Raw genomic sequence first — 13959 nt, 5'->3', positions numbered from 1 at the left:
TATATATATATATATATATATATGGAATCTCAAATATTATACCAGAAAATTAGAAATGATCAGTTTCAGCAAGTGACAGGATACAAAATTAACTTACAAGAATCAATATCCTTTCTACACACCAATAACAAACATGCTAAGAATCTATGGGAACATGCCCATTCACAATATAAAGAAGGAAGGAAGGAAGGGAGAAAGAGAGAGAGAAAGAAAAAGAAATACCTGAGAGTAAACCCAACTAAGTAGGTGAAAGATCTCTACAATGAAAAATTTTAATTTCTTAAGAAATAAGTGGAAGAAGTCACTAGAAAATGGAAAGACCTTCCATGTTTATGGATTGATGGAATTAATACTGTGAAACTTACCATCCTACCAAAAGCAGTTTACAGATTCAATGCAGTCTCAGTTAAACTATATGTGACATACAGAAAAAAACTCAAAATTACATACAAAAGCACAAAAGGCCATGGATAATGACAGTAGTCCACAAAACGACAAAAACTTTCTTCCATAATATCTTTTGCTCCTGATATTTTATCACAGCAATGGAAAATAACTAATACAAGATATTAACAGAAAGTTCTAAAAAAAAAACCATCATTACCAAATGGGGAAATGCAAATTAAACTACTTTAAAGTTTCATCTTGCCCCAGTCAGAATGGCTAAGTTTAAACAACTGAGAGCAAATGCTCACACACACGCACGCGCGCGCGCGCGCGCGCGCACACACACACACACACACACACAGATGTACCATATGATCCAGCTATGCCACTCCTTGGTGTGTACCCAAAGGACTTGATATCCTGCTACAGAGACTTGCTCAGTTGTGTTCTGTACCACTCTATTCACAAAAGCTAGAGAATGGAAAGAGCCTAGATGTCCATCAAGTGATTAATGGAAAATAAAAATGTGGTACACATCCACAATGGAATTCTATTCAGCTGTAAGAAAGATGAAACCATGAACTTTTCAGGTGGGAGAATGGGACTTAAAAATACATTGACTGAGATAACCCAGACTCAGAAAGACCAACAGCATATGATCTCTCTTATTTGTGGGTTCTAAATCTGAATCTATAGGTTGGAAGTGTATAACTTGGAGTACCCACAGAAGCCTGTGAAGTAGAAAGAGACCATTGGAAGAGGGAGGAAAAGCAGTGTTAGAGAGAGGAATACCAGGACATGGGTGCTGTGAAGGGGGAAATGAGATGGGGAATTTAACTGAGGAGCATGAGGAAACATAATATAAGTATGATATAAATGGATAGAGAGAACATGTTTTGAAGCAGTTATCCCACAGAGCAGGATAATGCTCCTCCCAGGAGACTTGGACTATTTAACAAAAAACCAAGTGTCAGGCAGCAGCTGCTTCCCTTGGGTTGTTAGTCAAGGAGTCCATTGTTGTTGGTTGCCTAACAAAACATGAAGGTAAGACCCGATTGCTGAAGACTCTTCAAACTGTGGTCACAGAACCTGTAGATACCAAGCTGAAACTTATCTGGGAGTCTCCTCCCTGAAGCTAGTTGCCATGTGTTAGAAGGTGCTGTGTCAGATGCCTAAGAAGGAAAGATATCCAGTCTTACCCAATGCTAAAGCCTGAGAACCACAGTAATGGGGACTTGGAAGACAGTGCAGTAGTGGTGCTTGTATTCTGAAGGCAACTAAGCAATGTCTAATTAGAACCCCATCTACTCACTTGGAGGTAACTCCCACCGGCTACTGTAAATTTTCCCAAGAATCTGTGGCTGAACAGGGCCCTATTGTTGAAGTGATACAGCTTCCAATTGTCTTCTGCATACTCATCCATCTGCTCATAGATAAGTGTGGCTCTCATTGCAAAAGAAGCTTCTTTTTCCAGCAGACTATTAGATCCACAACCCATCAACAGGTAGAGCACAAGTGACTGTGGCATCCCCAGTCCCCAAAGGGAAATCTGTAACACAACACCTATACCTAGGCTCAGGGAACATCTTGGAGGCTGGGATGGAAAGACTGAGAACCAGAGGGCTGAGATGCCTGCTGTCTGGTAGTTTCTTTTGGACGGGGATTTGCACCCATGAACTCTCCACGAGTGTGGTTGTCTATACAAAACCTGCAAATACCACACTTATCAACACACCAATGTGAATTGGAAAAAATTCATGACATCCTTCACCTAGATGAAAAGCTGTAGGCAAAGCCTACTAAGGACAGAGAACAATTTTTTGGTGTTGTTTTGGTTTTAGGGACAAAACCACAGTCCTCAAAAGTCAGCTCTAAACAAATGCAAATAAGTGCAAACTAACAGGACTCAGTAGGTGATATATTCATGTATAGGTATGATATATGTACACACACACACATATATATATGTATATATATATGTATATGACTTCCTCTGTTTGATATATATATATATAAATTGAAAAGGAGTGGTTGGGAGAATATGGGGAGTTGAGGGTGGAAAGGATGGAAATACAATGTAGTCATGTACAAAATCCTTAAATTTAAAAAATGTAAGTATTACATGTAAAGGCAATGTCAGCATACTGCTCATGAGAATGTAAATTAGTATAAGTATTATAGAAAACAATATGGAAATTTCTCAAAAGGGTAAAACTGGGATTACCATATGATCATCCTTTATATCAAAAAGAAATAAAATCACTATGTCAGAGTTATTTTTGCACTCAGATTCATTGCAGTACTAGTCACATTGGCTGAAATGCAGATACAACTTAGGTTGTATCTAGGTAGAATAGATCATGACGTGGTATGTTTACAGTGGAACAAAATTCAGCCTTGACAAGAAAGGCAATCGTGTCATGAGTGTGACAATAAGAACTATGAGCCTGAAACATGTTGTATTAAGCAAAATAAGCTAGACAAATTCTATGTGATCTTATATGTAGCATCTAACAAGTTGAACTCATAAAAACAGTAAAATAGCAATTACTAGGAGTAGGATGGAGCTTAGGACTATAGTAGAGAAATGTTGGTCAATGATAAAGAATCCCAGACAGGAGAAATAAGTTAAAAAAGAAGACATCCATTGTACAACACATTATAGTTAATATCAACAATCTGATCTTTAAAATCACTACCAATAGATTTTAAGTATTTTTTTACCACAAAACATATACATATGTGAAGTACTGTGTATATTAAGTTGATTAAGGCATTCCATAACCTATTTATATTTCAAAGCATACCAAATATATCTAAAATTTGCATGTCAAGACAAAAGCCTTAATGCGATTGAGTTTGGCACTAGGTGTAAGTAATTAGTTTGTTGTTTGTATGTGGATAGTAGCATACTTGCTGAGTCTTTTAGAATATGTTCCAAAGCACAGTTAACTTCTCAAACAACATTTAGCTGGATTTAAACATTGACATAATGCTGTATCAAATCTCATTTTTCATAGTATGAAAATGGGGCAGATAATAAATTTTCTTCATACTGCACCACCCGAATGTCCCTATCATTCCTTTGAAGATTTCCAGAGGCATTGGGATGACCTGGTAGGGATCACATGTGTACCACACTAAATCTTATTTGATCTCTTTTTTTTTTTCCATGTAACGTAAGAATAGCCTCCTCTAAATGTATCTATAATGTGTGCTTACCTTATAGTATGGCTATAAACTTCCAGCAGACTGTGGAGATATGAAAATATACTGTAGCATCTATTTCAAAATGATCAAAGAAAAGACCTTCACGTATCCTTTGCACACTAATGATAACAGATACTTTCTGTCTGCCTTATGAGCCAGCTTTGTTCATGCCCCATGCTGACATTATTTAATGGCACTTCTTTTCCTGCATAGTTGTTTTAATTTAGCTTGGGAAATGATACTAATGAGAATTTATGTGACTTTTGGTTCTTTTTTTTTTTGAGACTGGTAAAATATAGCCTAGTCGGACTGAGAACTCACTGTGTATCCTAGGCTATTCTGGAATTTCTGATGCTCCTGTCTGTACTTCTCTTACAAGCATACACCACCGCATCCAGTTTACACTGAGGATAGGGTTGAATTCAGCACTTACTGCAAGACAGGCCTTCATTCTACCAGCTGAGATGTATTCCCAACCTCTCATTTCTTAATAAAAGACCCAGCAGATCTTAACTGCTTCTAATATGAAACCACTTTGGTGACAGGAAGAAGATAGGGTCTTGTTATGTAACCCACGCTAGTTTTGAACTGGTCATTCTTCCTGCCTCAGCTTCCTCAGTGCTGGAATTACTACCATTCTAGGCTATAAGTGTAAGCATTTCGACAGGGATGGATTGTGGCACTTGGGAGCCAAGGAATTCTGAGTGTTACAGCTTGGATGGAAAGGTATTCTGGAGCTCGGGAGCCAAGAACTACCACAAGTCACAGTAAGCATAGCAGCTTACAGCCCCGCTTCAGGGAAAGCTTCATCAGTGTATCATCTCTGCTCCAGCAGGGGAGGGTTTTCCAGCTGGAGATGTTTTCCCAGTGTAGCAGTTTTGCTCCACCAGGAAAGGGTTTCCTGGGTGAAGTTACTACTGTTCAGTTCTGCTTCTTGGAGAGTGGAGAGCAGAGTGTAGCAACTCTGCTCTGCCAGGGGAAGGTTTCCCCGGCAGAAGTGTTACAGCCCTGCTTGCTCTGCTCTGCCCAGGGTCGGCTCTACTCTGCTGCAAAAGAAGGTCTTCACCCAAAGCCCATCCAAGAGGTTTATTGGGAGAGAAGAATCCAGGAGAGTGGCTGCCCTCTGCCAGGGTAGCAGAGGACAGCAGGGCAGCCTGAACAACCACAAGCTGAACAGATATAGGGTTTATATAGGGATTCTTAGGGGGTGGAGTTTTCCAGAGTGGGGATTGGTCAGCTTTCGATCCTGAGCTTATGATGACTAGATCTCCTGCTCAGGGACTGGTTAGTTTTCTGCACAGGTTTAGGATCAGATTTGGCTCTGGTTTCAAGGCCAAAGTGTGTTTCTTTCTCTGATCCTTTTTAGCCTTTTGGCTCTAGTTTTAGGGCCAGGGTGTATTTCTTTCACTGGTTCTGATTCCAGGGACAAAGTGTGTTTTTTTGGCACTGGTTTCAGGGTCAGGGTACATTTCTTTGGTTCTGGTTGCAGGGCCAAAGTATGTTTCTTTGGCTGTGCTCAAGGTGTGTTTCTTTGGCTGGACCCTTTTCCCTACAATAAGGACTTTTCTTTAAAGACTATTGCAAAATTTAGACAAGAAAAGAAAATTCAGAATAGGAAAACATATATACATGTATTTCCTAGTAGAACATAAGAAACCAACTGTAGGACTCTCTTAAGTCAAGATTTCCCCCAGTGTTGATTGGACATTATTGAAAATGTTAAATTCAACATTACTGAGATCTTCCTTTTTAAAAGATTTGTTTTTTTTTTTTTTAGATTTGACTTGCACTTAACACACTGCATTGATTTAGGAAAATATCTTTCTTATTATTACTTTAAAATATACAGAGAAACAGAACACGAGTAACTAGGTGGAGCTCTTGAATCTCAATTAGCCTGGCTTTCACCATTCTTACAGGCTGGGGTTTACAAATGGAAGAGCCCATGTTCTGCTCTCTTTCCTAATCCAGATAATGCACAATAAACCTACAATCGACACTGCTAGCAATTCCCTTTCATTATATGCCAACACTATCCCAAGTGTTTAGAAGATTTCTCATTATGAAAAGCGACTGCTTTCCTTGAAGGACTGCTTTTGAAGTTTGAATATAATTGCAATGTGTTTCTTCTCTGTGCCAAGTTTTTCATTGCTTTTGAAAATAGGAGCAGTTTACTGTTCACAAATTTTGTTCTTTTTCTCTGTGTGTACAGGTGACGGATGGCACATTCTTTATAAATCTTTCCTGAGATATTGTAATCTACTCTACTTACAATTATATTTACAAAATGAAGACACAGTGAGTCACCTTGATTGTGTCATATCTCACACACACACACACACAATTTGATAATAAAAATAAACTTAAAATAGGAGGAATGAAACAATGCATTTTAGCTTTGACAACTGTAAGATGTAACATAAAAATAGAATCTGTCTGTCTATGTCTTGTGGACATTGCCGCCAGCTTAAAATTTTCTCTGCCCTGCAGACAGAAATCTTTTGTTGCTCTTTAATCTTTAATCGTGCTCAGGTACCCTCTCAGCTGCATCAGAAGTCAGCCCATTCAATTCTTCCCAAGGGTGGATTTGGAAGGTGTGTTGAAAAGTTTCCTTTCAGATTTAAAATCTAAACTGCCACACATATGTGGATTTCCCATAAAGATGACAAATAAGCCATGCTACTACACACAGGAGCTTAGCAGACCACAAAAACAGGTAAGATGTACTTTTATCTCATCCAGGGTCTCTGAATTATTTAGTAAACTTTTCTCAGTACACCGTCTCACAAATGCTATTTGTTGTTATTGTTACTTAACTCTTTGCCCTGCAGTTTGCTATTATTGTATTTCATATGATACACAATCATTGCTTCTGATATGTTTCATCCATATCTAGATGTGCACAAGAAGGGTTATTGTCGATTAAGAGAGAGTTTTGTGACGTGTTCACCTTGACATATTGAATGCGGGGGCTGGGGGAGAGGGCGGGCCTGTTCAGTAGAAGTTGGTGGCAGCTGCCCACCAGGTGGAGTCAGGAAGGGGTGTCTCTGAACCCTGCAGCATGAGGAAAGCCATACCAGTGTTTGCCTCTGCAATAATTTCAGGAGGAAACCAGCACACAAACCTGGCTCCCCAGCTCCCTGCAGACAGACAAGTGTCAGAAGATATGGCTCTTTGGGAATTTTGCTACACCCCAGACTTAGCAGAACAGGGGAGGAAGACACAACCTGAAAACTATTCCGGTTTTTTATATTTTCTAGGGCTGGAAATGTTTAAGGGGAGGAGAGTTACCTCTGGCTCTGGCCCCACCCCTGCCTTTTACAATCTGTTTGTATTGTGCCATTCTATACACACAGAGAAAGGATACACATACATCTTGTTGTATAATTGTTCGTGTAACCCAGTGCAGCATCCTGCTCTCATTTTCCTTACTGTATGTTCAGAGAGGTAACCACTGTCATGACTTCCTCTGATGGTCCTTTGTCTTTAGGAAGCATGTATGTAAAAGCAAGGTTTTAGTGATGTCCAGTTTTGAATTTTATGCAGGAGAAAGCATTGTTTGTGTTTCTAAGACTGTATCTTTGCTTTAGAAAAGTGTTGTGACACTCATCTGTGTTGTTCCACTAAGCTACAGTCCATTCCCTTCCATTTCCATACAGTTATGTGGTTATGCCATAGCTGTTAATTTTTCCAGAATATTGTTGATTGACAGCTGGATTGTTTGAGGGCTATTTGCAGTAATGTGGTAGTGAACATTCTAGTAGACATCCTCTAGGCCATGTACACATATCTCATAAATGTAGAATCAGTATGTGTATTTCCAAGTGTAGGACTATTCCAGGCTATCTCCCACAGTGTCTGTGTGTCTGTAGCAGTTTGTGAACCTTTGGCTGTTGCTCCTTTCCCTTATTCATATGTGGTATTGTTGACCTTTACTTTAGCAACTCTGGCAGATATGCTTATTATCATCTGCTTTTAATGTGCATGTCTTGATTATTTATGTATACTAATATTTGGATATCTGTTTTGAAAGGCTGTCTGCCAATTTCATTGATAGGTATTATTATAGCATGTTAGGCATGAATTCTTCATCAGCTGTATAGAGCACCGTATCTCCCTTCATTCTGCAACATGCTTTCCTGAAAAGGAGTGTGAGTGGACAAATGCCTTATTTGATACCTATATTATATCTCAAAATTAACAAAAGTATGGATTTTTTTAATTTTTAAGACAAAAATCTCACTATGTTGCTCTGGCTGTCCTAGAACTCACTCTGTAGAGTAGGCTGGACTTAAAACTCACTGAGATCTGCCACTAGTCCTCCTGGAGCCCTGAGATTAAAGGCATGCACTACCATGTCTGGCTGGCATCAAATTTTTAAAAATTACATTGCTTGCCAAATCCAATCTGAGGAATCTTTGCTGAATAGACACATCATACATTTGTATTGACTACATATTGCATACATCATATTTTCAGCCCATATCCAATTTGCAAAGCTTTTCATAAATGTACAGTAGCACTTAACTGAAATTCTTGTCTGCACACTGCTGTTGACAATGAGGTTTTATTCTACTTATGCCTGATATTCTATGTGCCAGCTGCTTCTGTATACTACCTCATTTAATTTTCAGTAAGGATTCTTGGGATTAAGAATTGCTTTCTCAATGCTACAGTGGGACCCACAGCACAGAGTTCAAGTGTCCTCACCAACACAAAGTCAATACATTTCTGACTTAAAATTGAAGCCTGGTCAGATTCTTAGCACAATAATCAAGAAGATGAATTCAAATAAACCCTAGATTTCTGGTTGATAGCTCAGGCTCTGAAAAATGGCTGTCTGGATCCAAATTCCTTGGCATTTCGTGATTTGGAGCAGACCTTTGATCTCCTTGTGCCTTAGTTTCCTCAGCTGAAAAAGGGGTGAGGTACAGTGGTAGTGATGAGAGCACTTGTCCCAGATTGGGCGGGGGGAGCATTCTAGGGTGGAGTCCAGGGCTCACATGTTTGTCAGAGTCAGCCCTTAGGAGTTACACAGGGAGCCCTGTGAAGGAAGCAAAGAAATTAGCAGCCAAAGCATGTTCCCACAGCTAAGGTCAACCCTGTCAGGAGACCATTGCTCCTCATAGGGGACAATATCCAAGCTGCATAACCCTCTTGAGTGTTCCTCAAGTGTGGTGCCGCACATATAACCACAATTTAATAAATAATGAACATCTGATTAGTCACTCTGGTTAATTTTCAATTTTCTTTTTAAATATTTTTTTTAATTTTATCGCTCCCTCCCCTGACATTCTATAACACTGCCCATTACTGCTAGTTTTGACAAAGTGTGGCACCCTGGATTACATTATCTCCAGGTTCAGCAATCATGGTGTGTGTGTGTGTGTGTGTGTGTGTGTGTGTGTGTGTGTTGCTAAGCCTTAGCATCCTGTCCCCTTTTTGCTTCAACCTTCCTGGATGTTTTATGGTTAACAGGAAGGAAGACACTGTCCTGATCTTCCCACACCAAGTGCCTGGGTGCAACAGAAAGACTTTCCCCTTCGGTGACATCCAACCACATAGCCTAGATAAGTGGTAGACTTCTCAAGTTCTTCTTACAATTACCTTAGTACTGGCATTCTATTGGATATCGTAAAACTTTTAGCTCATATAATTTTATATCATTAAACAAAGTTGTATTCATTATGTACATCTGGGAAATTAAAATTCTACCAAGCTACATTTTCCAACAACATCTAGATGAATAGTGAAGCATATGCTTTTTAATCAACTCATGGCTTCACAGAGCTTCAGTTTGCTGACAGTTTAAGATTATTTAAGTTCTGTGAATTATTTATGATCTCATCTGCTGTTTACATAGGCCCCTTTTGCTTTTCTATACATTTTGAATAGAAACCTAAAAGTTTCCTCCCTTTTGGCTATGTATGGTATTTTAAAAATTAAAACAGAGTGAATAATATATTGACAAGTGAGGGGCCAAACTGGTATCCTGGAAACTACTCTCACCAGATGTGCGTCTCAGACAGGTGAAGAAAAGCTGGTGTGAATATAACACATCTCAGAAAGCAAGTAATTTGTCCTTACCCAAATCTGCCTAGAGTTTTTCTTTGCGTACCTCAAGTAATGAATACATTAAAAAACATACAGTTTGTGAAACCCAAGGATCTAAAAGGCAAGTGTTCTTTGCTTATCAATAATCAATTTTAACTTTGTTCTTACATATGTTTCTTTCAAGGCAATGGGAAAACATTTGCTCTCCAGAGTTACTCAATCAGTTTGACAATGTATTTGGTGGAATTTCAGCCAAACTTATGATTTTTCTCATGACAGCACCTGTGTGCTTACATAGTGTGTATAAGGCAAGGACAGTGGTTTGTGGAGATGTTGGTTATCTAGTACTCTTTGTAGAGAAGAGGAAACCCAGCAGGAATTCAAGTAGGAGCAGAGGCAGGTACTGTGAAGAAATGGTCCTTACTGGCTTGCTCTCCATGGCTTGCTAAGCCAGCTTTCTTATGTAACTGAAGAACACCGCAGTGGGCTGGACCCTCATATATCAATGATTAATTAAGAAAATACCTCTACAGGCCTAATTATAGACCAATCTGATATCGGTAGTTCCTCAGTCAGGTGAGACCCCCTATTCCCAGCTGACGCTAACTTGTGGCAAGTTGACAAAAACTAACTAGTGCAATTGTTCTTTAGAAACTGAAGCCCAGTAAACATTTATTTTAAAACATTAGAGATACTGTCCATCAGCAACTGAACAGATAAGCAAACTGTCATGTATACATACAGTGGAATAGTCAACCACAAGAAAAGAAACTCTGATACATGCTACAACATACATGAATCTTGAAAAAATAGTATGTTAGGTGAAATAAAGCCAACACTAAAAGAAAAATATTGTGTGATCTCATATCTAGAATGAGCAGGTGCATAGCAAAAGAAAATAGAGCAGAACTTACCAGAATGCCAGTGTAAGAGGAAGTGTGAATTATTATTTACAAAATACAAAGTTTTGTTTTTGTGTGGGATGAAGACAATGTAGGTGACAGCTCTATCACCCAGTTCAGTGGTAAGTGTACTAGAGGACTCCCAATTGTGCACCTAGAACAATGTAATGGGAACATTTGTTTCTTTTCATTTGTTTCTTTATTCTAAATATGGAGCACTTCACAAATCTGCCTGTCACTCTTGTTCAGAGGCCATACTAATCTCGGAATTACTACAGTTTTAGTCTGTGTGCTCAGAAGTGAGCATGGTAAAACTTGATTTTATAGGCAAACAGATTATAAAGGAGAGGATGTGCTTGGATCGCTTGGCTGCATCCAACTAGTCAAATATTTGCTGAGTCACTGCTAGACACCAGAAACTGTGGTGGACATAAACACATAAGCAGGCTTAAGACAGGCCTCTCTTCCCTGAAGTCAAAGTCTCACTTAAAGGTGCTGTGTAGATGTATCCACCCCTCTGTTAGATCATTTTAGTGAGTATTTCTCAGTAACTTCGGAAGAGATAAGACTAAATGAGCACAGTTCTTACACTCCACACTAAGGCACGAAACCATACAACCTTGTGTTTTAAATGATGAATAAATACTAACTAGTAAGGGAGCCTTGAAAACTGAAATAAGAGGTCATTCCTCCATAGCTTGACTGGTGGAGGACTCATGATAGGACTTTAAAGAAAGGAGAGGCCACAACAGAGAGCTGGGAAGAGGGACCTCAGGAAGCTAGAAGAGTGCTTGAGCACATCTGGACTTGGTAGCTGTGTGTGATTTTTACAGTTGACTTACACAGGGTTACAGTGTGCCGTGAGAAATCTACACATTACACCAGAAGGCTCATTTATAGTCTCTTTTTCAACGGTTCTATGCATTTTAGTGTTACTTTATATTCTTGTCCTGATACTTCGTGTTTTCCTTCAATTTTCCCTTACAATTATTACATAATTTCCCCTAATCTCTACCCTTCCAGGAAAATAAAGTCAAACCCCCCAATCTGACGACTAAGAAACCCTTCAGAGCTTCTCTAACTCAAGCCCCTTTGCGGAACCCCACAGGGCCTCTATGTTTGGTCCCTCAGCCAACAGCAGCCAACCACAAGGTGGAGCCCTTTGTCAGCCAGCCGCGTTCAGGCTTGTTTTCAGCTGGGAGCTTCCAGCCATGTTCTCCTCAGGACAGAAAGCCCTCCTGGCCTCACCAGGCACCACAGCTACTTGTGGGGGAGTCAAAGCTCAGCAGAGAAAATGCACAGGTTCAACGCAGTCACCCTTGCTCACAAAGTAAGAGAGCCCCGGCATTCATACCAGTCTTCAAAAGGAAATCTGCGCAAGCAAGCAAAGACATCTCAGCGCTTGGCAACGTGGAAAGAAACCAGAGCACTGTTACAGAGCCTATCCTACTGACACAGAAAACTAGAGTAACCCAGAGAGGCAAAGCAAGTTTAGGTTCAGCTACTAGAAAAGCACCAGACGGTAACATTCAAGTACAGGCTAGGAACATCAATCAGAAGAGCTTCAGACCTCCGCTAGGGATAAGCACTGATACCTGGGAGCTCCAGAGGGAACTTCCCTCTTCTGCTGCTAAACTGACAGCGCACCTCAGTGCAGGCAAACCTCTGCCTACTACTGCCATGACACAAATGTCAAGTAACAGTGTAAGTTCAATAAGAAATGCTGTTGACAGCCACGCCAGTGGAAAGGACAATTTAACAAGCAGTTTTATAACACAAATTTTAGGGAAAAGCCACGAGTCACTAAAACTCAAAAGCCAGCCACACATTTTTGAATCAGACTTAGAAACTGAAGACTCCCAAGTACAACAGCAACAATTGGCAAATCTAACTAGAGAAGCAGATGGAGCTGAACATGGCCTGATATCGAGCAAAGCATCCCAGAAGAACAGATGGAAATTATGTCTCCAGTCTTCAAAATCTTCTACAAAGCATCGTTCTAATGCTGCACAGCAGAGGCAACCTGGTTCCTCTAAGAAACAGGTGAAGATCTGCATTTTCTTCCAATCTGGAAAAATTCATAATAGGCTAGACTTTTAGACCCTTAAATAAGAATGTAAATAATTTGCCCAGGTTGACTTAGAAATGTGGTTATTAAGAAAGCCCACTTGCTCCACCTTAAAAAGGACAGCGGGGCAGTGATGATGCACGCACACCCTTAATCCCAGGCCTTGGGAGGCAGAGCAGGCAGATCTCTGTGAGTTTGAGGCCAGCCTGGTCTACAGAGCAAGTTCCAGGACAGCCAGGGCTACACAGACAAAACCTGTCTCAAAAAACAAATAAAAACATCACAAAGGACATCGATGATTCACAGAACACTGTAGGAGGGGCAGCAGAAAGGATGACAGAGCTGGAGGATGGGGAAGGGGGTCTGTGAAACAATGTCCCTTGCACCCATGAACTCACTTTAGCTATGGTTCCCTACAAAAGACCTGAAGAAGATTGGGCCTACCAACATTTCATGGGAATGGGAAAGAGGCTCATGAGTTCCCACTCACTCTGAGAGAATATAAACTGTTAAGGGATACTAAGGATAAGGTATCATTTTCTTCGGTGGTGTAGTCACTGACATGTTGATCATGCTCCAGCAAATAACTTCCCACTATGCTCATGAAAGTAACCAAAATTAAACTCAGTTGGTCAGCAAAATAAAGACATCAGAGTAGGAGCATACTTGTATTAAAGGACTTTGGTAGAAGAGGAAGAAGGGTTTGGGGAGGTACTGGGAATGAAAATGACCAAAATTCACTATATACATGCATTAAATTGTCAAAAGAATTTTAAAAAGAGAGACCAACTTGCTTAAGAATCAAATCTGTTAGTAATATGGTTAATTTTTAACAAAATGTTGTTCTTCAATTTGATACAGGTATCCAATACAACAAAGCCTAATAATTCCTTCAGCATTCCAGAGGCTGAGTACAGTGTGGAACAGAGACTGTTTACCAAGTAACTGCAATTGTATGTACTCATTTCACTTAAATTACTTACATAGAGATAGCTACGCTTAAACTAGCAAGGAAGTAGGAACAGCATACCCTGTGAATAGACAACTGTTTTCCATTGTGTAGACCCAAAGAAGAATGGCTTTCAGAAAGAACCCCCCAGTCGCCCTTCTCTTTACTCCTGGGGTCTCACTGACCAGGAAGCCAGAGCCAGCATTGCAGCCACAGCAGCTGACCGAACATGCAAGCCTATGACCCCACTAAAATGTCCTTCTGCTTGGCCATGACCCAAATAACAGACCTCAAGTGAAGTCCCAGTGCTAATCATTAAGTTGAAATCTACCCCTGAAGTGCTACAGTGCCAACTATGCTTAAATTTGGTCCTTGGCACCAAATCCACA

General features: G+C 40.0%; 1 protein-coding gene and 1 non-coding gene across 2 annotated transcripts in view; one reads left to right on the top strand and one right to left on the bottom strand.

Annotated features, from left to right (window-relative positions):
* The window catches only part of CUNH18orf63 (chromosome unknown C18orf63 homolog), a 33226-nt gene extending 19660 nt beyond the window's left edge, over positions 1-13566 (top strand). The window contains exons 8-12 of the mRNA XM_013123407.2: positions 3408-3504; positions 3617-3702; positions 6130-6313; positions 11577-12596; positions 13483-13566. Coding sequence (XP_012978861.2) covers positions 3408-3504; positions 3617-3702; positions 6130-6313; positions 11577-12596; positions 13483-13566 — 1471 coding nt within the window. The remainder of the gene's footprint in view (positions 1-3407; positions 3505-3616; positions 3703-6129; positions 6314-11576; positions 12597-13482) is intronic.
* On the bottom strand, positions 10758-10860 carry LOC121144433. The gene has a single exon (XR_005881784.1). It is a non-coding gene; the product is annotated as a U6 spliceosomal RNA (small nuclear RNA).
* Positions 13567-13959: the final 393 nt, after the last annotated feature.

This window comes from Mesocricetus auratus, unplaced genomic scaffold (genome assembly GCF_017639785.1).
Source record: "Mesocricetus auratus isolate SY011 unplaced genomic scaffold, BCM_Maur_2.0 Super-Scaffold_100015, whole genome shotgun sequence".
In the NCBI taxonomy this organism is placed as follows: Eukaryota; Metazoa; Chordata; class Mammalia; order Rodentia; family Cricetidae; genus Mesocricetus; species Mesocricetus auratus.
The sequence above is the reverse complement of the archived record's forward strand: the minus strand, read 5'-3'. Positions and strand labels throughout refer to the sequence as shown.